Source organism: Monomorium pharaonis, unplaced genomic scaffold (genome assembly GCF_013373865.1).
Source record: "Monomorium pharaonis isolate MP-MQ-018 unplaced genomic scaffold, ASM1337386v2 scaffold_266, whole genome shotgun sequence".
NCBI classification, from domain to species: Eukaryota; Metazoa; Arthropoda; class Insecta; order Hymenoptera; family Formicidae; genus Monomorium; species Monomorium pharaonis.
In genome coordinates this window covers 25,924-51,211 of record NW_023415545.1, presented here as the reverse complement: position 1 = coordinate 51,211, position 25,288 = coordinate 25,924, and the positions used below count along the sequence as shown (strand labels likewise).

At 31.3% G+C, this 25,288-nt stretch overlaps 3 protein-coding genes and 1 long non-coding RNA gene across 5 annotated transcripts; 2 read left to right on the top strand and 2 right to left on the bottom strand.

Annotated features, from left to right (window-relative positions):
- The first annotated feature begins 1,932 nt into the window (after positions 1-1,932).
- LOC118648184 lies at positions 1,933-7,624 on the top strand. The gene is made up of 3 exons (XR_004965190.1): positions 1,933-1,986; positions 3,997-4,211; positions 7,578-7,624. It is a non-coding gene; the product is annotated as an uncharacterized LOC118648184 (long non-coding RNA).
- Positions 7,625-11,897: 4,273 nt separating this feature from the next.
- On the bottom strand, positions 11,898-12,544 carry LOC118648183 (proline-rich antigen-like). Its single transcript, XM_036294503.1, has 2 exons — positions 12,513-12,544; positions 11,898-12,202 (listed from the first exon to the last, which is right to left on the bottom strand). Exons 1-2 carry the CDS (start codon positions 12,522-12,524, stop codon positions 11,939-11,941), a joined length of 276 nt encoding a protein of 91 aa, XP_036150396.1. The 5' UTR covers positions 12,525-12,544; the 3' UTR covers positions 11,898-11,938.
- Positions 12,545-14,319: 1,775 nt separating this feature from the next.
- On the top strand, positions 14,320-15,525 carry LOC118648182 (actin cytoskeleton-regulatory complex protein pan1-like). Its single transcript, XM_036294502.1, has 3 exons — positions 14,320-14,488; positions 14,602-14,909; positions 15,220-15,525. Exons 1-3 carry the CDS (start codon positions 14,437-14,439, stop codon positions 15,493-15,495), a joined length of 636 nt encoding a protein of 211 aa, XP_036150395.1. The 5' UTR covers positions 14,320-14,436; the 3' UTR covers positions 15,496-15,525.
- Positions 15,526-15,876: 351 nt separating this feature from the next.
- On the bottom strand, positions 15,877-22,433 carry LOC118648181. 2 transcript variants are annotated; one of them, XM_036294500.1, is made up of 2 exons: positions 21,722-22,433; positions 15,877-20,067 (listed from the first exon to the last, which is right to left on the bottom strand). In XM_036294500.1, the coding sequence occupies exons 1-2, from the start codon at positions 21,796-21,798 to the stop codon at positions 16,701-16,703; spliced, it is 3,444 nt and encodes a 1,147-aa protein (XP_036150393.1). In that variant the 5' UTR covers positions 21,799-22,433; the 3' UTR covers positions 15,877-16,700. The 2 variants fall into 2 exon arrangements, with proteins under 2 accessions (XP_036150393.1, XP_036150394.1); XM_036294501.1 differs by lacking the exon at positions 21,722-22,433 and having other exon boundaries at positions 15,877-19,819; positions 19,911-20,029.
- Between the last annotated feature and the right edge of the window lie 2,855 nt (positions 22,434-25,288).

Sequence of the window (25,288 nt, the reverse complement as noted above, 5' to 3'; positions counted from 1 at the left end):
GTTTGTTTTCCTCTTATATAAAAAATTGTTATATAAATTATTAAATAATATAATTAATTATAACAATTAATGGTAAGATTTAGCAACGTCCTTTTTATATCAAAAATGTTTTTCATATTTTTTTGTCTTTTTTAAACTTTTTTTTTACTGATCTAGGTTTATTTGTATTTATGTATTTATCTCCAACGGAATAAAAACATGTGTAGTATAAAAAAAAAACAATTATGTGCAGAGCACTTATTGATTTATTCTTAGAACTTGTTCAACAATAATAAGTTGAAGTGTTGTAATCATGAATATGTAAATACGTGTAAATATGAATTATTTTACATAACACATTTTATAGTGTGTTAGTTGTAGCTTATAATTGCGTTTTCAGTATTTTTCCGCTACTTACCATTGTGTTAACGTTATTGTAGAATAGGTTAGAATAGAATAAATATAAACAAGGTCCATTATGAAGAAAGTGTTCCACTCCAGCATACAACACTTTTCAAACGTTTTTATAATATTTATTTTTATCCATTTTCATAGTTGGCGCATTTTCTTCATATCATTACTTTTGTAGAGAAAATATGTTTTTAATTTCCTTTTGGGGCAAAAATGATTTTATTAAAATTTCATTAAAGTTTGTAGTGCCAAATTAAAATTATTTTGTACAAGAATAGGTTTTTGAGGGCGTTTCTTGCGCGCGTATAGTTGACGCTATTTTATACCTTTTTTTTTTTTAAATGGTACGATATACACTGGCGCAAAGAAATGGGATAAAAATGTTGACTGAATTTTTAGGCAATCTTCAAAGTGACGCAACTTTGCAAAAAATCATTCAAATTACATAAACTTTTTTTAAATTAAAAGGCAAAGACTCTACTTTAAGAATTCTTAGGCGAAAGTTTAATTTGTAAAGTGTGACCCTTTTGTATCGCATGAAAACCAAACATGTTTTTTTTTAATTAAAAAAAAATAAAAGTTTGTTATCATTTTTTACACGTTTCTCGTTAGAATCTTGCTAATATTAATCCAAATTCTTAAAGTTCATTTTTTTTAAGCAATTTAAAAAAAACATGTCCATACGACGTTTTTTGTTGATTGTACACAAATTTGAAATTTGCATTGTATTTTAGGATATTTTAGCGAATAAATACAGTATTTTTTTAATACCATGAAAAGAAATCAATATATTGCACATTGATTTCATTCGTGTTTAATTCAATCATGCTGCCGTCATCAGAGTGACCCAATGTGCACCACGTGGAGGTTGACGATCGGATTTTACATATTATATGAAAAGGGCCGATTTTTAATATGAAATTTATATTTATATTTTTTATGTATGAGTATGTGTAGGTGTATGTGTATATTTATATGTGATCTGAGCAGGCTGCTAAAATGGCGAACCTAACCTTTTGTTGACTTCAGTAAAATTGGCGCGTTAGCTATCCGCTGTATTCAGATTAGTATGTGTAAATTTCCACCAACAATTTTCAGAGTTATACATATATGTAATACTTATATATTGCTAGTTGGGCTCGAAAGAGAGTGAAAATATTATAGTGCTATTTGATGTACCTTGACAGTTTTGCGCACGCAAAAATTGCTTCCGCTTATACCGCGCGCCCCGCGCGTGAATATTAACCATGTGCTACGTTTGCGCACAACGATGCAGGTACATGATTTTCATTACGTTTATCTCTCTTTGATTTCACCCACTTCTTCTATGATAAGTCCGACGTTAGCAATATAGTTTTATTGTGGAGTTACATAATATGCAAAATCCGACCGTCAATCTCCACATGCACATTAATCCAATCATACGCCGTCACTCTAATGATGTAATATAAGATGTTTTTTCAAGATTCTATTCTAAATAATCTATTGAATTTTTTGTATCTCAAGGTTAATTTTAATTCAGCAATGCAACTTATAAATACTGAATGATCTACTAAGATAAGCAGTGAGTGAGCAGTCATTCCAGAGAGCAAGCGAGTGCGTAGTGAGAAAAATTTAGTTCGTTACTTATAGATTTAGTTCGTTAATTATAGATTATTAATTTCGGAAGTGTTACTATTAATGCCTGTTTCATGAGATAAACAAATTTTATTAAATTAAAAAATTAAGAATTAAACATTTTTCATAGACTCCACATAGAAATTGGCATCCAGTGGATGTCCAATGGACGTCCATTAAACCTTCATAGATCCATGGGACGTCTATGTCCATGATGGAAGTCAGATGGACGTCTATGAGAGGTCTAGTAAACTTCCTTAGCTCTATTGGAGGTTTACCTCCATTGCGGAAGTTAGACGTCCATTAGGGATCCAGTAAACTTTTATGGTTCTATTGAAGGTTTACCTCCATGGCGGAAGTTACATAAACGTCCATTGAAGATCCAGTAAACTTCCATGGCTCCATTGGAGGTTTACTTCCATGGCGGAAGTTAAATAGACGTCTATTAAAGATCCGGTAAACTTCCATGGCTCCATTAGAGGTTTACCTCCATGGTGGAAGTTAGATAGACGTCTATTAGGGATCCACTAAACTTCCATAGTTCTATGAAATATTTACTTTCATGGTGGAAGTTACACAAACAACACGCTTGCCAGAATGAAAACTTTAAGAGAACTTTTTTAAGAAAACATTTAGATATCTTGGAAATGATGTCAAAATGGTAACATTTATTAGAAACGTCTACTAACAATAAGAGAGGTCTTTGAGATATCTCATTGAAGTGTTTCATTTAAGTTTCTTGAAAATGTTATTCTTATGACATCAGCTAAATGATATCAGCTTAATGTCTCATAAAAGATATCACAATGGTCCGATTTTTGAGCCGTCCATGCGCGTCGTAGTTGACTTAAAAATCAGACAACACTATAACATTCTGAATGAGAGATCCATTTGATATTTAAAAAAATTATCATAAAGATAATGTTTTCAAAAGTAACGGTTTGTCTACAATTATTGCGCACAAAAAATGCACAAAATCTAAATTCATCATGTACTGAACAAAAACAGGATAATAAAGGTACTATTCAATTCTTCTTAGAATATATGATCTATGTAGTTAACCATCTAAGTAACCATTTGAACGCTTCAAAATATTAATGCTAAATAGATCGCAATTTCCATCAAATTATTAAAGTGATGGAAAAAGATAAATTTAACAATGAAATTAATAAGTAAATAAATTAATGCTATTTATTTTTAATGTTTCGCAAAATTTAATTGTTTTTATAAAAAATAATATAATTGCGTCAGTTTATAACATATAGGTATATGTAGACAATAACAAATACCCATATCGATGAGTCAAATTGGCATAGCAGATAAAGTACAAGGTTCGTAATTCTAAGGTCCCAGGTTATCAAAACCTACCAACGGCAAGTAAGAATAAAATAAAATAATATAATTTAAATTTAATTAATTAATAAAAATTTGATCCAAATTTAGCATGTACTGCTGATAAAAATAATTTTTGAAAAATGAAATTTTTATTTTAAATTTATATTTTGTCAATCATCTATCGAGGCTCCATGAAGCCTCTATTAATGATCCACAAAACGTCCGTCAGTCATCCATCGAGGTTCCGTGAAGCCTTTATTAATAATCCACGCAACGTCTAATAAACCCCTTTGACGACGTCTAATGGAGGTCTAATAGATGTACGTAATGCGGAACTGTGAATTTCTAATGGCTCTATATTGGATGTCTAATGGACGTCCACTGGAAGTTCAAACTTCCATGGAAGACGTCTAATGGACGTCTTTTAGAGGTTTCATTTCTATGTGGGACTTTATATAATTTTAATTTAATTTATAGTTTTTAGAAATGAAAAAAATTTACTCAAATTTTTTATATTTGTTTAATTACCGTATTTTGACATGTTACACTTGACATGTTACTTATCAATGTTTAGATGAATTTATCATTATTATTAGAATAATGATAAGGTTTGTCACGATATAAATATAAAGTATTTTCTATGTACAATCCAAGAACTGAAAGTCGCGACTGATGAAAACTGAACCTGTTTAGAACAATCAATACAACAAAGATGTTTATTATATTATTATTACTTGTCTTAATTGGGTATTTGACATATCTTTATTACGTGCAATATGGACCCAATGGACGATTAATCAATAAAATACCAGGACCACCAGGTTATCCAATTATTGGTAATATATTGTTAATTTGGAAAAATTCACACGGTAAGTTACAAATTTTAATATATTGTAATAAATGAACTTTTTTAAAATATAAAAATATTCCTGTAAAATGTAAGAAACATTTGTTTTGTATTAATATTAAATGTTATAAATAATATTCACAAATATTTCTTGTAATTAGTTTTAACGGTATTTTAATAATAAAATGCATTATGTAATGTAAATGTAATATACTTCCAATTTCTAACTTTTCATAGATAAAAAACATTATCAAATTATTGAACAACTAAACAATTTTTTAAACAACATTGTAAACTAACAATTGTACTATTTCTTTAATATTTAGATAACCACTTTTTATATAAAATAATATTTTTCTTAAATAAATTTTTTAATAATTATTCTGAAGTACAAAGTAAGAGATCTAATTAAGATTGAAAGTTAGAGTAAAATTTTAACTTCAGAATGTTTAAAGGGTACAAATTAAGAATAAAGAATAATGTTTTTAAAAATTGTACATTACATTGTGTGCAATTTTTAATTTACATTATGGAATTTCGTAAAATAAAAATTTTTTAATTTGACGTAGCTTTTGTTGCTTCATAAAAAATCAGAAAATGGTTCACTAAAGTATTAGTCTTAGAAAGTAGAAATTTTAAACAATAAAGTTTTTGAAAAATTTTTTCTTGAAATTTGATTATCAAGAGACACGATAGTGGCGCGCGCTAAGTGAAAGCGCAGCGCGAGACTGATCGTGTTCTTTACGCGAGTACGCGATTTGCGAGCACCGGAGATTATCGGATCTCAGAAATGGCTAAATCGATCGAGTTCTAACTAGGCTTAATCGAAAGCTTGGGGTCGATTTATATAAAAAAACTGCTTTTATTTTTCTTCTACGTACCTTATGATAGGAGATAACACGACGCAAAGTCGAAATGTCAAAATTTTCATGTAAGATACGTCGTCGTTGTCAACCTTGTAGGCATGTAAAGGAAGAGAGAGGCAAGACGAGGAAAGGTACCGTTTGTTGTAACATGTAAAACATCTCGAGAACGGTTAGAGATACGAATTTGGGATAAACACTAGTATTATCAGATGTCTTCGGATTAATTAATTAAAAATTCATTAATTAATTAAATTTTAAAACATGCAAATCTCGTGAACGGTTGGAGGTGCGTACTTGAGATAAACATTATACCTTTGGAAGATTTTAAAGAGTCAATACGTATCTAAAATTAAATAACTAATTAATTAATTAATTAATCTTAAAATATGCAAATTTCGAGAACAATTTGGAGATACAAACTTGGGATAAGCACTAGTACTATCAAAACACTTCAGAGAGTCAATGCAGAGTCATCACAATATTTTTGCAAGTAAATGTAATAAATATATTGGGTTGGCAAGAAAGTAATTTCGGTTTTCTCATATAGTATAGTCTTATGTTTGCCGTGACGTTTTTTTGTTACTGTTCTGATGTTTTTTTTTTGTCGAATGACATTCTTGCCAATCCAATAGATTAATATTTATTACATTTACTCGCAAAAATGTTGTAATGACTCTGAATCTAAATAATTTACATTAAATATAAACTTTGAATAAAAATTAATTTGATTTTGAATTGCCTATACAGGTTTTTTTTCTATTCATTGATGTTGATGATGAGATAGATAGGTGAAATGCTTTGGAAATATCCAACTAATGTTATTAATGTTGTGGAAAAACTTATCTTGTATTCAGTACCTATGATACTGACTACTGTTTACATGCTATCAATATAGTGCAGAATATATTGTAGTATTCTTACAATTATATTATTTTTAAAAATATTCATTAGTGTATATTTATTAATAAATTATTTATAACTATTATATAGAACATTTAATTAATATTTTATTGATTTTACTGTACTTTAAATAATTTAAATTAAAAATAATTTTAAATAAAAATTAGTTTGACATTTTAGAAATACACACATAAAAATGTATATTTTGTAATTCGAATACTATATTATTTGTACAGGTTTTTAATAATGTACATTGCTATAAATAAAACAATTTGACATTCGAAATATGCAAAGAAAAATGTGTATAAAATATTGCATTGTTTAAATATGTTCTAGTAAGTTAATTATAGTTTTGTGGATTTATAATGCCTAATAGTACAAAATATGTGATATCCGCATAGAATTACCTTTCTTTAAAAAAAGATAAAAAAAAGGGCCAAGTACGTGCGTGCGTGCATGCTTTTACGGAAAATGCTATTATTTCACGTAATAACATTATACAAAATAATTTTAATTTGGTACTACAAATGTATGAAATTTTTATAAAATTATGTTTTCCTCAAAAAGAACAAAAAATATATTTTCTCTACTAAAGTATTGATATAAAAAAAAGCGCCAACTATAAAATTGCATGTTTATACGAACTAGAACGTCTACATTAACAAACATTTATTTGTTCAAATGTTACAAATAAATATTTTAATACAAATAAATATTTTACTACAAAAACTTGGCGTTGTTAAATCGAATAATTAGTTTTAATACAAAATCGTTTTCTTGCAATTTAACTTACATATTAAAATAATAATAAGTTAAAATTACAATTTTTTGCAATTAAAATCGTAATAGCGTTATATACGTATAACATTATACATACGTGTGTGTGTGTGTGTGTGTGTGTGTGTGTGTGTGTGTGTGTGTGTGTGTGTGTGTGTGTGTGTGTGTGTGTGAGCGAGAAAGAGAACGTATGCATGCGTAAGAGATTAAATTATTAAAAATCGATTCCTGATAAACGAAGTTATATACTGTACTAAATACATACGCACAAACGCATGCACGCACATGCGCGCCCACACACACACACACACACACACACACACACACACACACACACACACACACACACACACACACACACACACACACACACACACACACACACACACACATTCAGATAGACGCACAAAAAAAAAAGGAGAGCTAATAAATTATTTGGTTTAGCGACGCCAAGTTTTTGTAGTAAAATATTTATTTGTAATATTTGTACAAATAAATATTTGTTAATGTAGACGTTCTAGTTCGTATGAACATCCAATTTCATAGTTGACGTTTTTTTTTCATATCATTACTTTTGTAGAGAAAAAATATTTTTTGTTTTTTTTTGAGAAAAACATAATTTTATTAAAATTTCATACATTTGTAGTGCCAAATTAAAATTATTTTGTCTAATGTTATTACGTGAAATAATAGCATTTTCTTTAAAAGCATACATGCACGCATGCACGCACACTTGGCGCCCTTTTTTTATCTTTTCTAAAAAATTTATAGCCAGAAAAAGAGGTGGTGTTTTAATTTGGTTATTAAATGTATTTGTGTATTCTAAATGCTTGAACTTTTTTCAGAGGGTATCTGGAAGGTATACATTAATCTAATACTGTCTCATTCCTTTTTTAAGGGGATGCTAAAGTAAAGAGCGAACTTCGACCGGACCCCAGCGCCGTCACAACGGAATTAAAAATGTTGATAACTAATCCCGTCGGTAAATTATCAACATTTTTAATTTCGTACTGTATTACCATAAACTTATAACGTACATGTATTGGAAATACATGTACACATGCATACCAATGCGGTAGTGATTTTATTAATACCGTCAAAAGAGACGTTCCAAATATTATAAATTTTACCAATACAATCTAAATAGATGCATATGGTATTATATAGTTTTCCAGTACCATCTAAATAGACACTTCAGGTATATAAATTTTACCAGTGCTGTCGAAATAGATGCAGCTGGTTTTCCAGTTTTATCTAAATAGACACTTCAAGAATTATTAATTTTTTCAGTGCTGTCTAAATAGATGCAGTTGGTATTATAAAATTTTTCAGTACTATATAGACACTTCAGTTATTATTATTTTTACCAGTGCTGTCTAAATAGATTCTATATGGTATTATAAAATTTTCCATCTAAAGACACTTCAGGTATTATTATTTTTACCAGTGCTGTCAATAGATGCTATATGATATAAAATTTTCCATCTAAAGACACTTCAGGTATTATTATTTTTACCAGTGCTGTCTAAATAGATTCTATATGGTATTATAAAATTTTCCATCTAAAGACACTTCAGGTATTATTATTTTTACCAGTGCTGTCAATAGATGCTATATGATATTATAAAATTTTCCATCTAAAGACACTTCAGATATTATTATTTCTACCAGTGCTGTCAATAGATGCTATATGATATTATAAAATTTTCCATCTAAAGACACTTCAGGTATTATTATTTTTACCAGTGCTGTCAATAGATGCTATATAATATTATAAAATTTTCCATCTAAAGACACTTCAGGTATTATTATTTTTACCAGTACTGTCAATAGATGCTATGTAATATTATAAAATTTTCCATCTAAAGACACTTCAGGTATTATTATTTTTACCAGTGCTGTCAATAGATGCTATATAATATAAAATTTTCCATCTAAAGACACTTCAGGTATTATTATTTTTACCAGTACTGTCAATAGATGCTATATAATATAAAATTTTCCATCTAAAGACACTTCAGGTATTATTATTTTTACCAGTACTGTCAATAGATGCTATGTAATATTATAAAATTTTCCATCTAAAGACACTTCAGGTATTATTATTTTTACCAGTGCTGTCAATAGATGCTATATAATATTATAAAATTTTCCATCTAAAGACACTTCAGGTATTATTATTTTTACCAGTGCTGTCAATAGATGCTATATGATATAAAATTTTCCATCTAAAGACACTTCAGGTATTATTATTTTTACCAGTGCTGTCAATAGATGCTATATGATATTACAAAATTTTCCAGTATCAAATAGATACTTCAGATATTATATAAATAATAATATAAATTTTACCAGTGCTATTTATAGATGCATCTGGTTTTAAATATTTTTTCGTAAACGTGCGATCTGACATGTTGTAACGTCTTGTCACACGCTGTTGTTTTGAGGAAAGTTCAACATACCTCACCAATTCTGGCGCTCGAACAATGTATATAAACAAGAGGCGTAACCACGTGCGTGAGGTAACTGTTGGCGGGATCGGCGTGCGGCAGCGTAATGAAGAGATACAGGATAGGAGACAATGGGAGACAACGCTCAGCTGTACAGGCCGTACTGCTATTTCCAGGCCCGAACTCAAGCACATTCACGCACACATCGCGCTCCGTGAACCACTAAACTGTCGCGTGCTCGGCTACGTTCGGTCGGTTCGGCGTGAGCGCGCTCAGCTGACTCCGAGATCGCGGCGTCTGAACTTTTTCGGCATATGTTTATCACGCGGGCGCCGCTCATATACCGTGTCCATAAGATCGATCTACAAGAGCGTTGTGTGGCGACGGGCAGTGGGCGAGACCTACCGATCTGTCGATCCGAGTTCAATTCCTGCCGTAGTTTCTTTCTTTTTTATTTTTTAATACAATCTGTGAAAAATTTTTATTAATGTAACAATATTTATGGTTAAAAATTTTTTCTATATAAAATAATTTTTTTTTTACCAAACCATAATTATTATTTATTTTACAGTTAATTTTTTATATGTATCCGAAATGAAAAGGAAAAATATAACACTATTTCAATGACAATTTTATTTTATAGTTTATATAAAATCAAAAATATTGAAAAATGAAAAATTTAAAGATTCATCGTTGTTAATTTCTTGACCTGACCGTACGAATGGTTCGTCCGTTCCATACCTTTTACACAATGCAAAAGAAAATTGTGTCATTGAAATAGCGTTATATTTGTCCCTTTTATTTCGGATACGATACGTATAAAAAAATAATCGCAAAATACATAATAATTGAGCTTTATTGGAATAGAAAAAAAATTATTTTATACAGGAAAAATTTACAAAAATTTATAAATCTTGTCTTACGTCAATAAAACTTTTTTGCAGATTGTAAATAAAAAAAAAAAGTGCGCCGGAAATCTAACCCGAATCCGTAGATTGGTAGGTAATCATCCGCTTATCGCCATGCTGCTTTATTACAAATCGGTCTTATGAACACGGTATACGTACCATCAGAACCTGTAAAAATTTCTGACGTGGACTTATAATAAAATGTACTTGATGTAAAAATTTTAGATCTTGTATACATAAATCAAGCCTGGGTCGTCCTTGAGAAAACATTTAGAAACAATACTACGCCTTCTGATTGAGCGTAGTAATTCTAATAAAAAAGTTATACGACTGCAAAAATTTTATGTCTGAAAATTTCGGCGCCGCTGTCGCACTCTATTAGGGTCGGTTCACAATATACGATACAGACCATCCCGTACCGACGACAAAATTATAAACCTGATCAATGCAAAATGTTAAAACATGCGTTATGCAATTATTGATAGATTCCGTTGACGAAATGTGTTGGCCAATGTTGATGTATATGAACAGTCGCATTACCCAGACAGCACACAATATTCATGATAAAAATTTATAAACACTTATTAATTTTTTTTTTCTAAATATTATATATAAATATTTTATACATATTTTATATACATGAAGAAAAAATTGTTATTTAACATATTACAATCTAGATTACATATTTTATACAATATTTATGGTAAATAAAAAATAAAGATTAGTATAAATAATATTTTGTAAATATTTATAAATATTTTATATTTTTATTATATTTATGATAAATCTTTATGATATGTCAAATCTAACACCACAAAAATATTTATAAAATATTTGGATAAATATTTATAAAATATTTAAATAAATATTATAAATATTTTGTAAATATTTTATAAATATTGTGTGCTGTCTTAGTAAAAACGCATGTTTAATATTTTGTCTTGTCAGGGTCGGTTCGTATCATTTCCAATACGTGCCGTACAGTGTGAAGCGACCCTTACTCTTCTTATTCTCACTCAGCTACAGCTAGATAGTAGCATGTAAACATGTAAATCTACAAGGTGTCCCTGACCATGGCTACGGTCCACTTGATGCTACAAACGTTTCGAAGCAGTCTTTGATTGGTTAATTTGTAAAAATCTTTGTTTCGATTGGTCAAAAACGCTTTAAAGCATTTGTAGCGTCAAGTGGACCGCAGCCCATGTGGCTCAATATTCATAAAAATGTAAAAAAAATCGAGATAAACATAAAAATCCAACATCGTCTTTGATTAGATCTTGAGTTAGGTTAAGTTGGGTTTGGTTTACAAATAATCAAGATATTAATTTTTTAAATTATGCAAATGAGACCGCGTCAAAGGAAGAGCTCGAACCGCTTGAGCCATAACACGGAAGAAAGAATCTATTCTACAATTGATAAAATTGTTTTAGCGGAGAAACAAAGAAATGTTGGTTGTTTCATAATAATTTTATTATGTGAATGATGGGTGCGTTCAGGGAGACGTTATTAGCGCTATCAGCATTAGTTTATCCTTGTTCTACTTTTAATGAGTAATGAAGATGGACTGATGCTGGTAGCGCTAATAGCGTCTCCCCGAACGCACTCAATGTATATAATAATGTGTATAATAAAGCAAAAACACGTGCTCGATTCTTGAATTCGCAAATTCTGTTCTTACAGAAAAGTTGAAAATTTATTGGCTATCGTATGGCTTTTAACCAATAAACTTGCAACTTTTCTGTTAGAACGAGTATTTGCGTAAACGTTTTTCTTGCGAATGACTTCAAGAATCGAGCCTCAGGACGTATTCAATTAAAAATTTTTATTTATAAAAAAATTACATCTCTTTTAATAATAACCGCGATAATAATACGGATACATTGGAGGCGGATACGACACTGGAGGCGGCGGATACGACGGTAGAGGCGGCGGTGGTAGGTACGACGGTGGAGGCAGCGGATATGACAGTGGAGGCGGCGGTGGTGCTGCGGCGTATCCTGTGGAAGCGTACGCTGATGAAACGTACGCAGAACCATGTTGTCCGTACGTTCCAACAGCGTACGCTTTTTTCCTTTCCTTTTGCATTTCCCTCCTAACAGCTGCGTTGATTTGCTACAAATGTTAATTTATTTAAAAATTATTTAAAAATATACACGACGATAATAAAGCAAAAACACAGATGCTCGATTCTTGAATTCATTCGCAAGAGAAACGTATTCGCAAATTCTGTTCTTACAGAAAAGTTGAAAATTTATTGGCTATCGTATGGCTATTAACCAATAAACTTACAACTTTCTGTTAGAGCGAGTATTTGCGTATACGTTTCTCTTGCGAATGACTTCAAGAATCGGGCCCCTGTACGTAAGCTTAGAGAATGAGAAGCAAACAGACGAACAATACAATAACGTATTTTATGTGTTACCTTTCGTGTCATTCCTCCTCTTCCTCTTCTTCCTCCTCTTCCTCCTCTTCCTCCTCTTCCTCCTCTTGCGCCTCGTGGCGGTGGCGGTGGCGGTGGAGGTGACGGCGACGGTGACGGTGGAGGTGACGGTGACGCTGGCGGTGGCGGTGGCGGTGGCGGTGGCGTTGCCGACGTTCTGAGTACTTTCGAGGGTTTGCTTGGCGACGGACCAACTTTTTCTTGCGTCGCTGCTTGCATGTTGCGCGGACACACGGGGCACTTGGCCTCTGCCACGTGCTCGGTGGTCACCTCAGTTGTAGCTGTAAAAAAAGCAAATATGATTACGTTTTATAAGAAAAAATATACATGTAGTATTTTATAAGTAAATCTGATTTACTTATATTGCATTATGCAGTAAGAATTATGTACTTACACTTGCGAGATCGCCGAGACGTGTCGAGCGACATGTTGATATTGCCGTCCATGGGCTACACATACAATAATGACTACTCGCTGGAAAATAAATCTTCGCGATGATAGACAAAGACAACCATATGCGTTCATGAACGCATATGACTGCGTTCAGAAATATCACCTGAATGTCCTTCTCATCGTTTTATCCTTGTTGTTCGGGCAATAGAAACAAGGATATAATAAAAATACGCCAGATATTATTGAAACATATAAAACTATAATGTTTTATCAATTTCACGTGTGCTATGTGTATTCTCGCTGTTCGCCAAGTCAGTCCATCAAAAGATTAAAAATTTAATATCAAATCGATCACATTGTACGATTTGCAATTTTAATAATGTTGTTTATAACATTAAATAAAATAAATAATTATATTTATATTATTGGAAAATAATAAATAAATTTAGTAAAAATTTTTATTTTAAAAAATGTACTATTAAATTTTGTCATTATTTTGTTGATAAACAATCCTTTTCCTAGTAATTTTTATTTAAGAACATACATATTACTTGTTAAAATGTTTAACAATAAAATAATATTAATAACAATTCAATTTCATATTAAATTTTTTTTAATTATTACCAAATTTATTCTTTATTGTAATTAATTGAGTAATAATTTAAAAAAATTTATTTTTTATTGTAATTAATTGAGTAATAATTTAAAAAAATTATTCTTTATTGTAATTAATTGAGTAATAATTTTAAAAAATTTATTCTTTATTGTAATTAATTGAGTAATAATTTAAAAAAATTATTCTTTATTATAATTAATTGAGTAATAATTTTAAAAAATTTATTTTTTATTGTAATTAATTGAGTAATAATTTTAAAAAATTATTCTTTATTGTAATTAATTTAGTAATAATTTTAAAAAATTAATTTTTTATTGTAATTAATTTAGTAATAATAAAAAAAATTTAATATGAAATTGAATTGTTATTAATATTATTTATTGTTAAACATTTTAACAAGTAATATGTATGTTCTTAAATAAAAATTACTAGGAAAAGGATTGTTTATCAACAAAATAATGACAAAATTTAATAGTACATTTTTTAAAATAAAAATTTTTACTAAATTTATTTATTATTTTCCAATAATATAAATATAATTATTTATTTTATTTAATGTTATAAACAACATTATTAAAATTGCAAATCGTACAATGTGATCGATTTGATATTAAATTTTTAATCTTTTGATGGACTGACTTGGCGAACAGCGAGAATACACATAGCACACGTGAAATTGATAAAACATTATAGTTTTATATGTTTCAATAATATCTGGCGTATTTTTATTATATCCTTGTTTCTATTGCCCGAACAACAAAGATAAAACGATGAGAAGGACATTCAGGTGATATTTCTGAACGCAGTCATATGCGTTCATGAACGCATATGGTTGTCTTTGTCTATCATCGCGAAGATTTATTTTCCAGCGAGTAGTCATTATTGTATGTGTAGCCCATGGACGGCAATATCAACATGTCGCTCGACACGTCTCGGCGATCTCGCAAGTGTAAGTACATAATTCTTACTGCATAATGCAATATAAGTAAATCAGATTTACTTATAAAATACTACATGTATATTTTTTCTTATAAAACGTAATCATATTTGCTTTTTTTACAGCTACAACTGAGGTGACCACCGAGCACGTGGCAGAGGCCAAGTGCCCCGTGTGTCCGCGCAACATGCAAGCAGCGACGCAAGAAAAAGTTGGTCCGTCGCCAAGCAAACCCTCGAAAGTACTCAGAACGTCGGCAACGCCACCGCCACCGCCACCGCCACCGCCAGCGTCACCGTCACCTCCACCGTCACCGTCGCCGTCACCTCCACCGCCACCGCCACCGCCACGAGGCGCAAGAGGAGGAAGAGGAGGAAGAGGAGGAAGAGGAGGAAGAGGAGGAAGAGGAGGAAGAGGAGGAATGACACGAAAGGTAACACATAAAATACGTTATTGTATTGTTCGTCTGTTTGCTTCTTATTCTCTAAGCTTACGTACAGGGGCCCGATTCTTGAAGTCATTCGCAAGAGAAACGTATACGCAAATACTCGCTCTAACAGAAAGTTGTAAGTTTATTGGTTAATAGCCATACGATAGCCAATAAATTTTCAACTTTTCTGTAAGAACAGAATTTGCGAATACGTTTCTCTTGCGAATGAATTCAAGAATCGAGCATCTGTGTTTTTGCTTTATTATCGTCGTGTATATTTTCAAATAATTTTTAAATAAATTAACATTTGTAGCAAATCAACGCAGCTGTTAGGAGGGAAATGCAAAAGGAAAGGAAAAAAAGCGTACGCTGTTGGAACGTACGGACAACATGGTTCTGCGTACGTTTCATCAGCGTACGCTTCCACAGGATACGCCGCAGCACCACCGCCGCCTCCACTGTCATATCCGCTGCCTCCACCGTCGTACCTACCACCGCCGCCTCCACCGTCGTATCCGCCGCCTCCAGTGTCGTATCCGCCTCCAATGTATCCGTATTATTATCGCGGTTATTATTAAAAGAGATGTAATTTTTTTATAAATAAAAATTTTTAATTGAATACGTCCTGAGGCTCGATTCTTGAAGTCATTCGCAAGAAAAACGTTTACGCAAATACTCGTTCTAACAGAAAAGTTGCAAGTTTATTGGTTAAAAGCCATACGATAGCCAATAAATTACCAACTTTTCTGTAAGAACAGAATTTGCGAATACGTTTCTCTTGCGAATGAATTCAAGAATCGAGCCCCTGTGTTTTTGCTTTATTAAACATTATACATATTATAATATAAAAGAAAAAATATAATGAACGGTTGGTCCCATCCATACTTTTTACACAACGTTAGAAAAATGGTCATAAAAATAACGCGCGTTATATTATTCTCTTTATATTTTTTTTCTATATATTTTTCCCTTTTTGGTTTCCCTTTCTATATATTTTTCCCTTTTTGGTTCCCCTTTCGGCACTATTAATTAATTTTATCTAGAATTCAGCTATCAAATTCATCTTGATCTATATCAGAAACTAAAACAATAATTAAAAATTTATTAGTAATTAAAATTTTATGACCATTTTTCTTACGTTGTGTAAAAAGTATGGATAAGACCGTTCATTATATTTTTTCTTTTATTTTGGATACAGTGCGTATAAAAAATTAATTGTGCTTTATTGGTATAAAAAAATTTTTTGTTAAAGTTTAAAACATTTATCTTAATTTTGACCAGTACCATCTAAATAAACAAATTGTTAGTAATTATTCCGTTATTGTTTAAATAAACGCATTATTATTAATTTAACCAGTACCGTCTAAATAGACGCATAAAGTATTGTTAATTTTATACTAATGGAATGGGCCCCTCCATCGCCCAGTCCCGTGAAACACAACCAACATTTCTTTGTTTCTCCGCTTTAAAATGTACATTTTTAAAACAATTTTATCAATGCTATCAAAATAGACGCATCAGGTATTATCAATTTAACCAGTACCGTCTAAATAGATGCATAAAGTATTGTTAATTTTATACTAATGGAATAGGCCCCTCCATCGCCCAGTCCCGTGAAACACAACCAACATTTCTTTGTTTCTCCGCTTAAAATGTACATTTTTACAACAATTTTATCAATGCTGTCAAAATAGACGCATCAGGTATTATCAATTTTACCAGTACCGTCTAAGTAGACGCTTCAAGTATCAAAGTAAACGTATCAAGTTGTAATAATTTTACAAGCCCACACGTTTATATGCTGGGAAAAGGCATAAGTTTATTATTCTCGATAATTCTGATAAAATGTTGTCTCATACATTTTACATCCTTGGAATATTTTTTATTACAAGGACTATCTCCTAATGCTACAGTTGTGGCAAAAGCTGCTGCATAAATTCCACAACTTGTGCCATCAGGTTGGGTTTGAACTTTTTCATATATAATGTCATTTTGACTTATTTTAGGGTAACGACGATGTATATAATTCTTTTCTTCGGCTACCAATCTTTCATATGTGCAGTTGGGTAAACTATCATACACATGAAGTTTATTACCATCAAAAAAAATACATCGCCAGTGATCGCTACAATTTCCGCCTATGATTTGTAAGCTTTTATTGCTTTGACTAGCTTCAATCATATCGGGAAAAGCTATATATAGCACATTTTGTGTTTCAAATTGAGATGTTTCTCTTACAACGCGTAAAAATTGTGCTAAGGAAACGTCATCTAATCTGCTGTTTATTGGCAAGACATTTTTTTTTATATCTGAGATGAGAGGAATTTCTTCATCTAAGTATTTTTTTACACTTGCCATTTGCTTGTCAGTTTTATTTTGCATCTCTTTAGTAAAACTGACAATCACGCAGTCATCATCTTCTATATTTACTGCAGCATTATTTGATTTTTCTGTGGATGAAAAATCACGTTTTATTTTTTTTTCTTTTAGAATATCTTCATTTTGTATTGTATTTTGCGGAATATTTTCCGTCCGAATATGAATTTTTTTTGCCGCTTCTGCTTGCGCTTCTAAAATATATGTCGGATTCCTGATAGGCATGTGTCTATTATGGCGACTGTCCAAGATTTCTGGTAACATGCATTCATTATAGAAGCGCAATAAGGCAGGCAACATTTTATTACTCCAAAAAGTAGCATCTCTATTAACATGCACTAATTTTATACTTTTTGGTGTCCATATCGCTAAAATGCAATATTCTCGCCGCGTAATGTTTAATTGACCCTGGATTTGATAATAAAATCGGTGATTCCGATTAATTTCCTCCTGATTTTTTTTAGCAAATATGCCTTTTAGAGCGGGTAATGTCTTTATGGCTTCTTCCGCTGTCAATTGTTCTGCAGACAAAGGGCATTTAATTTCTACCAGACCATTTTCTTCTATGAGACCATCAGGAGAAGCACCAAGGCATGGGTTTTTATAATCAATAAATAATCCGCAAGGTTGTATATCTTTGTTCAATTTTGTCGCCAAGACTTTTATGGCTTCTTTTTCGTTTTCTCGACCATACTTCATACCTGCGGTGTCAACTACGGAAGGGTACAAAATATTCTTGACTGTCAATGCGCAAGAAGTTGTCGGTCTCATACGGCATACAATTCCAAAATTGGATGCTGTCAACATTTCACGTCTCAATGCTAACCAAATTTCGGATTCACTCTGTTCTATCGTATCTCGTTCGATTTGCTTCCATTTTTTTGCATTTTCGGTAAGCTTTTCTATATGTTTTTCCCGAAATTGTTCAAAAACGTCATCTGGAAGATCTGGTTTTTGTGATTGGGGGCCATAATGACAATCTGTTTTTGATTCTTGTTTCCATTTCCTTTTCCTCCCATCTGTTTTTCGAGATTCCCTGGTTCTTGTAACTTTTATTTGTCGTTGTTTTTCTAACTTTTCAACCATTACAGGAACAGTTTTATCCATACCTTGATGCAGTTCTATAAGAACTTGCTGTGTATTGTGTTGCAGAACTGATCCTGCAATTCTGGCGTTGTAAGAACCTCGTGCGCCAAAAAATATACGCTTTCCACCCAGTACTTTGCAAATATTGGAATGATACGCTTCTGCAGGATTATTCGTTACGTTTTGTAGCAAGCTATCGGCGTGAATACTTAGATACTTGATAGCATCCATAATTTTTTGATAGAAACCGTGTAATTTCAAATGCGGAACATAATTTATTTCCGTTTCACGGTCAATTTTGCATTCACGACCACGTTCCTTACATCGTTTATGCTCACCGTACACGTGGCTGGGAATGTTTAATATGTCGAATCGTAATTCCCTCACCTTCTCATGCTGAGGTCGGTCTTTTTCTCTTTGTAACGAAGCTGCTTGCATCACCTCCTCTCGAATTTTTTGCTTATATTTTTTAACAATCTTTCTTGTCTCAATAAAACCAGGTCTTTTTTTCGTTTTCGATTGAGTCATTGCACTTACGATATCCATCTTTTTATCAAAATTGCGAAACATATGATTATTGCATTCTATTTTTTCAACCGTTATCATCAGTTTGCGATATGGATCATTGTCTCTAATGCTTTTATATACACTACTGTCGCCATCGGCGATAAGTGTTTTGTAAACTAATCCATGCATTTCAATACTACAGTTGAAACCTTGTGCAATAGCATCGCTTTCCATACGTGTGGAACTTATATTGCGATCAAAATTTTTAAAGCACTTATGAATTTTTGGTTCACAACCATTTCGCTCGTCATAGTCACATTGCGAGCAATATTTATTGAAAACACCCATGTAGAGAACTTTCCGTGTTCGGTAGCCAAGTATTGTACCCACACCGGAAAGGGAATCATAACCTTTACCGTACGATCTCTTATTCCAACTGCCATCCGCAACAACAGCTATGAGTCCCTTTCCATCTATTACTTCATTATTCTCTATCGCTAGTTGTTTTTCAATCTCGCCTGCCTTTTTCATATTTTCCAAGGCAGTTTCTTGAAAATTTTCGAAAACTTTTTCTCGATATTTAATATAAGTGACTTCAGACATGCAAGAAATATTCATTCCTGCACACATCTCGTGCAGCGTTGAATAACCAATTCCAGCTGTAATCGTTGCGGATACAGCAGCTGTATTAATATCTAGCTTATCAGATTCCGTGGGTTCTGACCAAATGCTAGTTTCATAATGACACATTTTACACTTGTAAAATACTTGTGTCAATAACCCACGGCAATGGAACTTCACAGGTATCCAATCATTAAACGAGCAATCTATTCCTCGTTTATGTTCAACATAGGACCTGCGTACTTCCCTCAATACGAAACGTAGATCGACAATGCGACGACCTTCAGGTAAGTTCTCTTGGATAGCACCTATGTCCAGAACACCTGTGTTGTCAACAACAAGTACGTCGTCATTTTCGCTATTGTCGACTTTTTCGTATTTATTTTCTTTGATTGTTACTTTGATTGTACTTACGTTTAATATTTTATCAGTTGCATTTTCCAAATCTATCACATCGGGAGTAGTTCGATTTATTGACTCCTGACAATAAAGAGATTGATTTTTAGTATTGTTTGTTTCAATACTATTATCATCTTCCAGAATTGTTTGCAACTGCTTCATTAACCGTCGCCTGCAAAAATTTTTAAATATAATATTAATTTTAATTTATTTGAGGTGTTTTATAACTATTATATTTTTGACCTAAACAATAACATATCTGTACATTACTGAGAAAGCCACTTTTGTCACCTGTGTGAATGTAGCACCCGACTTTTTAAAAATAAATTTTTGCGGAAAAAAGTAGCATTGAGATATAATTATTTAAACAATTAATTATTGAATTTTTTTAATTATAAAAATGTGTCAAAGATATGTTAAAGATAATCTCGCTTGAATATCTGGGAGTGTAAAGGTTAGGTGAAGGTTAGGTTAGGTTAGAGTTTGGTTAGGTTAGGTTAGGTTAGGTTAGGTTATTATATAGCGTATGTTATCTCATTTTCGTCTGTATGGAAAAAAAAAGTAAATGTAATTAGCAACTTTAAATGTGTATGTGTGTGTGAACCTGGCGTATTATTTCGTGAAAATTTATTAATTACTCAGAGTTCTGTTCTTATTTTCAATAATTATATAATTCCTTATAAATTGCATAAATAGTTTTTATGCGACGAAAGTTTTCATCATATGGAACATAAGACGTTTTGTTAGTCTTGTGTTTCACTTTACACTAGAACACTTTTTGCTTGAACGAAACTATTTATGCAATTTATAAGGAATTATATAATTATTGAAAATAAGAACAGAACTCTATGGCTGGTATTTATAGTTGAATCTTATTTCAAGATCGTCTCAAGCAGTATCTTAAAAGATACTAATACGGCTTTGTGTATTGGCTGATGGCATCTTAAAACAGTACTTAGATGATCTTAAATATAAGATCCGACTATGAATACCGGCCTAAGTAATTAATAAATTTTCACGAAATAATACGCCAGGTTCACACACACATACACATTTAAAGTTGCTAATTACATTTACCATTTTTTTTCCATACAGACAAAAATGAGATAACACACGCTATGGCTGATATTCATAGTCGAATCTTATTTCAAGATCGTCTCAAGCAATATCTTAAGATGCTAATACAGCTCTGTGATTGGCTGATGGCATCTTAAGACAGTACTTAAGATGATCTTAAATATAAGATCCGACTATGAATACTGGCCTATATAATAACCTTCACACTCCCAGATAGCCAAGCAAGATTGAGCATATCGGGCAAATTACTGCATGTATGTTGTGAACTTGCCCACAATTTGCTGTCATCGTGGAACAAAGTTAGCATCAGGAGGGCAAATAACTTTCATGAGTTTATGGCCGGTATTCATAATCGAATCTTATTCAAGACCCATCAGCACGATCTTGAGACGTCAATGCTGTTATTTCATTGTAAGTCTCAAGTCGGCTCGAAGCTAGACTGACAATTCTTGAACTAAGATCCGTCTATGAATTCCATCCTATGAAATTGCAAGTGCATGCATTGAGAAATAATAAACTTGTCACATTGACAGCAAATTGTGCATGCATGTTGACAACTTTCCGCCAGTTTGTTGAATTCTAATGAAGAATTTTACATGATGTCAGATCAACAGACAGTTTGAGAAAACACCTTGGCTTTAGTTTAGGGAATAAGTTACAGCAAAATGGCAACACGTTGCCTTCATTTGACAATCTGGGCTTATGGTGTTAAAATAATTCCTTCATAGAACATAATAATAGATACTAACCTTTGTACCCAGCCTCTCTTTGTAGAAAGTCGACGACGGGAAAGTGGCAAATACTTTCGCTTATACGTCTCACTCATTATTTATACTATATAAATCACTTCACTGATTTACTCAATTATTTTTCTGCACGTGAGATCTGACACACGTTACAACGTGAACGTCTTCCTCACGTGTTGTCGTTTTGTGCAAACGCGTTACGTCGGTAACAATTCGCGCCACGAAACAGTTCGTCCAGTAGATAATACCGGCACACAAGTCAGTCCGTTTACTTTATGGTGTATATATACTACTATAACGATATAGAATACAGTACAAGCTGTAGCACGAGCCATTTAATAATGAAAGTTTTAAAAGATATTATAATTAATAATTTCTAAAATTGTGTTTATATTGCGGTAATAATTTTTTGTTATAGAAAATTAAAAAAAATTGTAGAGCTTTGTTCAGACATATTTCTAGTTACTGTTAGAAGAGTGTGCATTATGAAATTATACGCAATTTTATGGTAGTATAAAATTAATTCCATTTTATTAAGATAAATTTTTGGTTTGAATAAAATAAATAAAATAAATTAATACTAAAAGTAAAACCAGATGTAAGATTCTTTTATCGGAATAATTTTAATTTAAAAAAATGAAGTAAAATTTTAAAACAATAAATACAATAAACAAAACAATAAAATAAATTGCATATTATATTTTTAATGTCAGTTATTATTGTAAAAATATTATTGTAAAAATTAATTAATATTAGATGTTAGACATATAGAACATTAATTTTCATACTATATACAAAGAGAAAAAGATGTCAAATTTTGAGACCTAAATATTTATTACTTTTTTCAATATTTATTTATTATAAAATTTGTTTGTGAAAATGAAATAAACTTTTCTACAAAATATTCTGTGAAATGTTCTTCTAAAATATATATTTTTTTAAATACGTCTTATTTAAAGAGATTGCATCTAACGTAAAAATAAATTATTTATTTGCTAGAAATTTATCTTTTATTTCGCCGTATTTAAATAAACTATTTATTAAAGAAATATATTTAACATTTTTTGATAAAAAGTAATGCTTTTTACTTAAAAAATTTTATTACTAAGAAATAAACCAAGAAAAACGAGGTGTATTTCATAGAAATGTATATTTTGTCATCATAAATCTTTTTATAACAAATAAATATCGAAAAAAACGTCACAAGAAATGTTCTTATTATTTTGACTTTTATCTCTCAGTGAGAAATATGTAATTTCATATTTGTATTTAATCTTTGTTTTTGGAAAAACCTTTGTGTTTATAATAATTTGCAGGCAATCCACATGTTTCAATCGTTTTTGTGTAATTAATATTTGTGTGTCAATACATAAAACATTATATATTTTTCTTAGTTAGTCCTTTCAAGATATGTATATATTACATGCTTGTTGAATATATTTTACAGAATTATACAGAATATATTTTGAATCAAAAATAAGAAATAAATGATGTCACGAGTCTGTTACGTAGTTCTTTTTTACAGTCATGTTTTATTGCCTTTAAAAATTGTCCAAGTTACATTAAATTTAAAAAATATAAAAATATAAAAAATCAATGTAAAATATTGAAAATTTATAATTAAAAATTATAAGCAAAGAAAAATTGGAGGATAAACCGGAATATAACATTATTCCATGACACAAATATAATAATTATTACAATAACATATTGAATTATCTGCACAGAATAAAGAAAATCGTACAAGATATGTAAAATCATCTAAATTTAAATTTTTTATATTACGTTTCCCAATATATTTGTAAAATTATATTTTTTAGAAATTATTTTTTAATTAACAAACATGATTACGTTACAATTTGTTGTCGTAGCATGTTTTTTAAAACCTGACATTACGTTAGATTTGCATGCCGCGGAAAATAAGTGCGTGTGAATGTGTGAGTGAGTGTGTGAGTGGGCGAGCGAGTGAGTGAGTGAGTGAGTGAGTGAGTGAGTGAGTGAGTGAGTGAGTGAGTGAGTGAGTGAGTGAGTGAGTGAGTGAGCGAGGGAGTGAGAGAGAGAGAACAAGCGAACGCGGTGGGCCGCCCTAAGATGCGATTCCGAGCCTCTGCTCGAGAAGTACCCAGTCACACACACGGATCGCGCTCCGTCTATCCATGAGACACCGGCGCCAGTCGTGCGCTCTTCTCCCCCTCCCCCCCCACCCCCTTCTAACTCCGCACTGATTCTGAAGCGACCGCGGCATATGTCTCGCGTAGGCGCCCGCGCCGACGATTCTCTCTCTCTCTCTCTCTCTCTCTCTCTCTCTTTCTCTCTCGTTATCAATTCTTTTCTCTACACATTAAAAATTGTAAAATTGTAACCATTCCTTCTTTAATTTTAATTAACAAAAAATGACATGTCATCCAAAACATCTATTTTGGAAAAGTTTTAACTAACATCGCGTAGTTTTTCACATACGAATAAGCATGGAATGAGCATGGAAGAACAACGAGATTAGTACAATACAACGCGTGACAATTTGTAAAATAGATATACATGCTTTAATAAAAACTAAATATAAGAATTTATCATGATTTTCGTGATTAATTTTTTAACATTTTTATGCGTCGTCCTTTCATCACAATTGATTGTTTCGGTATTTATTATATCATATATAATCTTAAATTATATATATATTATATATACAGAGCGTCTGAAAATGTTTGACATAGTGCTTGTTTAGAGGTAGCACGAATTGAACTGACAAGGAGAAGGCGCGAACTTAGAGTCGCCGATTTGAATGACCTTTTTGTAGTATAGTACTCCATTAGGAGAATACATAGGCAAAAGGATAGAATGCAACATTCAGCCGTTTTCAAATAGAATTTTTTTAAAGTTCTGGTGGTTCATATACCGCGTCTGTAACATTGATTTCAAGAAGGCTCTTTAGCGACGGGCAATAAGCGAGTACCTACCAATGTGCCGATCCGGGTTTAATTGTAGCTGTATTCTTTTTTAATACAATGTACAAAAATTTTTTATTAACAAGTATAGAAGAGACTAACCGTTCGTACAGTCAGGTCAAAAAATTTGGAATAATGAATAAATTAAATTAAAAGTTTTTACATTAAATTTTTTATTTCTCATTAATTTTAATTTATAACATTATATAAAATATAATGAATAAAATTTGCATTGAAATAGCGTTATATTTTTCCCCTTTTCAGATACAATACGTAAAAATTGTCGCAAAATTAATATTAATTGTGCTTTATTGATATATAAAAATAATTATTTTGTACAGAAAAATTTAAAACAATTAATAAATCTTGTTTTATGTTAATAAAAAAATTTTGTACATTGTATTTAAAATAAAGAAGACAAAACTGACGGCGGGAATTGAACTCTGATCGGCAGGCACTCGCCTATTGCCCGTCGCTAAAGAGCATTCTTGAATTCATTTTTACAGACGCGACATATAAAACGCCAAAATTATCTAAAAATTTCAATGAACTCGTAACAAAATGTGCTTATCAATTTGAAAAATAAAAATTTATATATGTATAAAAATGATATATAGTGTATATA

Excerpts from the sequence above, each read along its gene's own strand:
- LOC118648182 (XM_036294502.1), top strand. The coding sequence starts at position 14,437 with ATGGACGGCAATATCAACATGTCGCTCGACACGTCTCGGCGATCTCGC. Across the intron at positions 14,489-14,601 it reads GTCTCGGCGATCTCGCAAGT|CTACAACTGAGGTGACCACC; the intron begins GTAAGTACATAA and ends CTTTTTTTACAG. Across the intron at positions 14,910-15,219 it reads GAGGAGGAATGACACGAAAG|CAAATCAACGCAGCTGTTAG; the intron begins GTAACACATAAA and ends TAACATTTGTAG.
- LOC118648181 (XM_036294500.1), bottom strand. The coding sequence starts at position 21,798 with ATGAGTGAGACGTATAAGCGAAAGTATTTGCCACTTTCCCGTCGTCGA. Across the intron at positions 20,068-21,721 it reads AAGAGAGGCTGGGTACAAAG|GCGACGGTTAATGAAGCAGT; the intron begins GTTAGTATCTAT and ends AAATTTTTGCAG.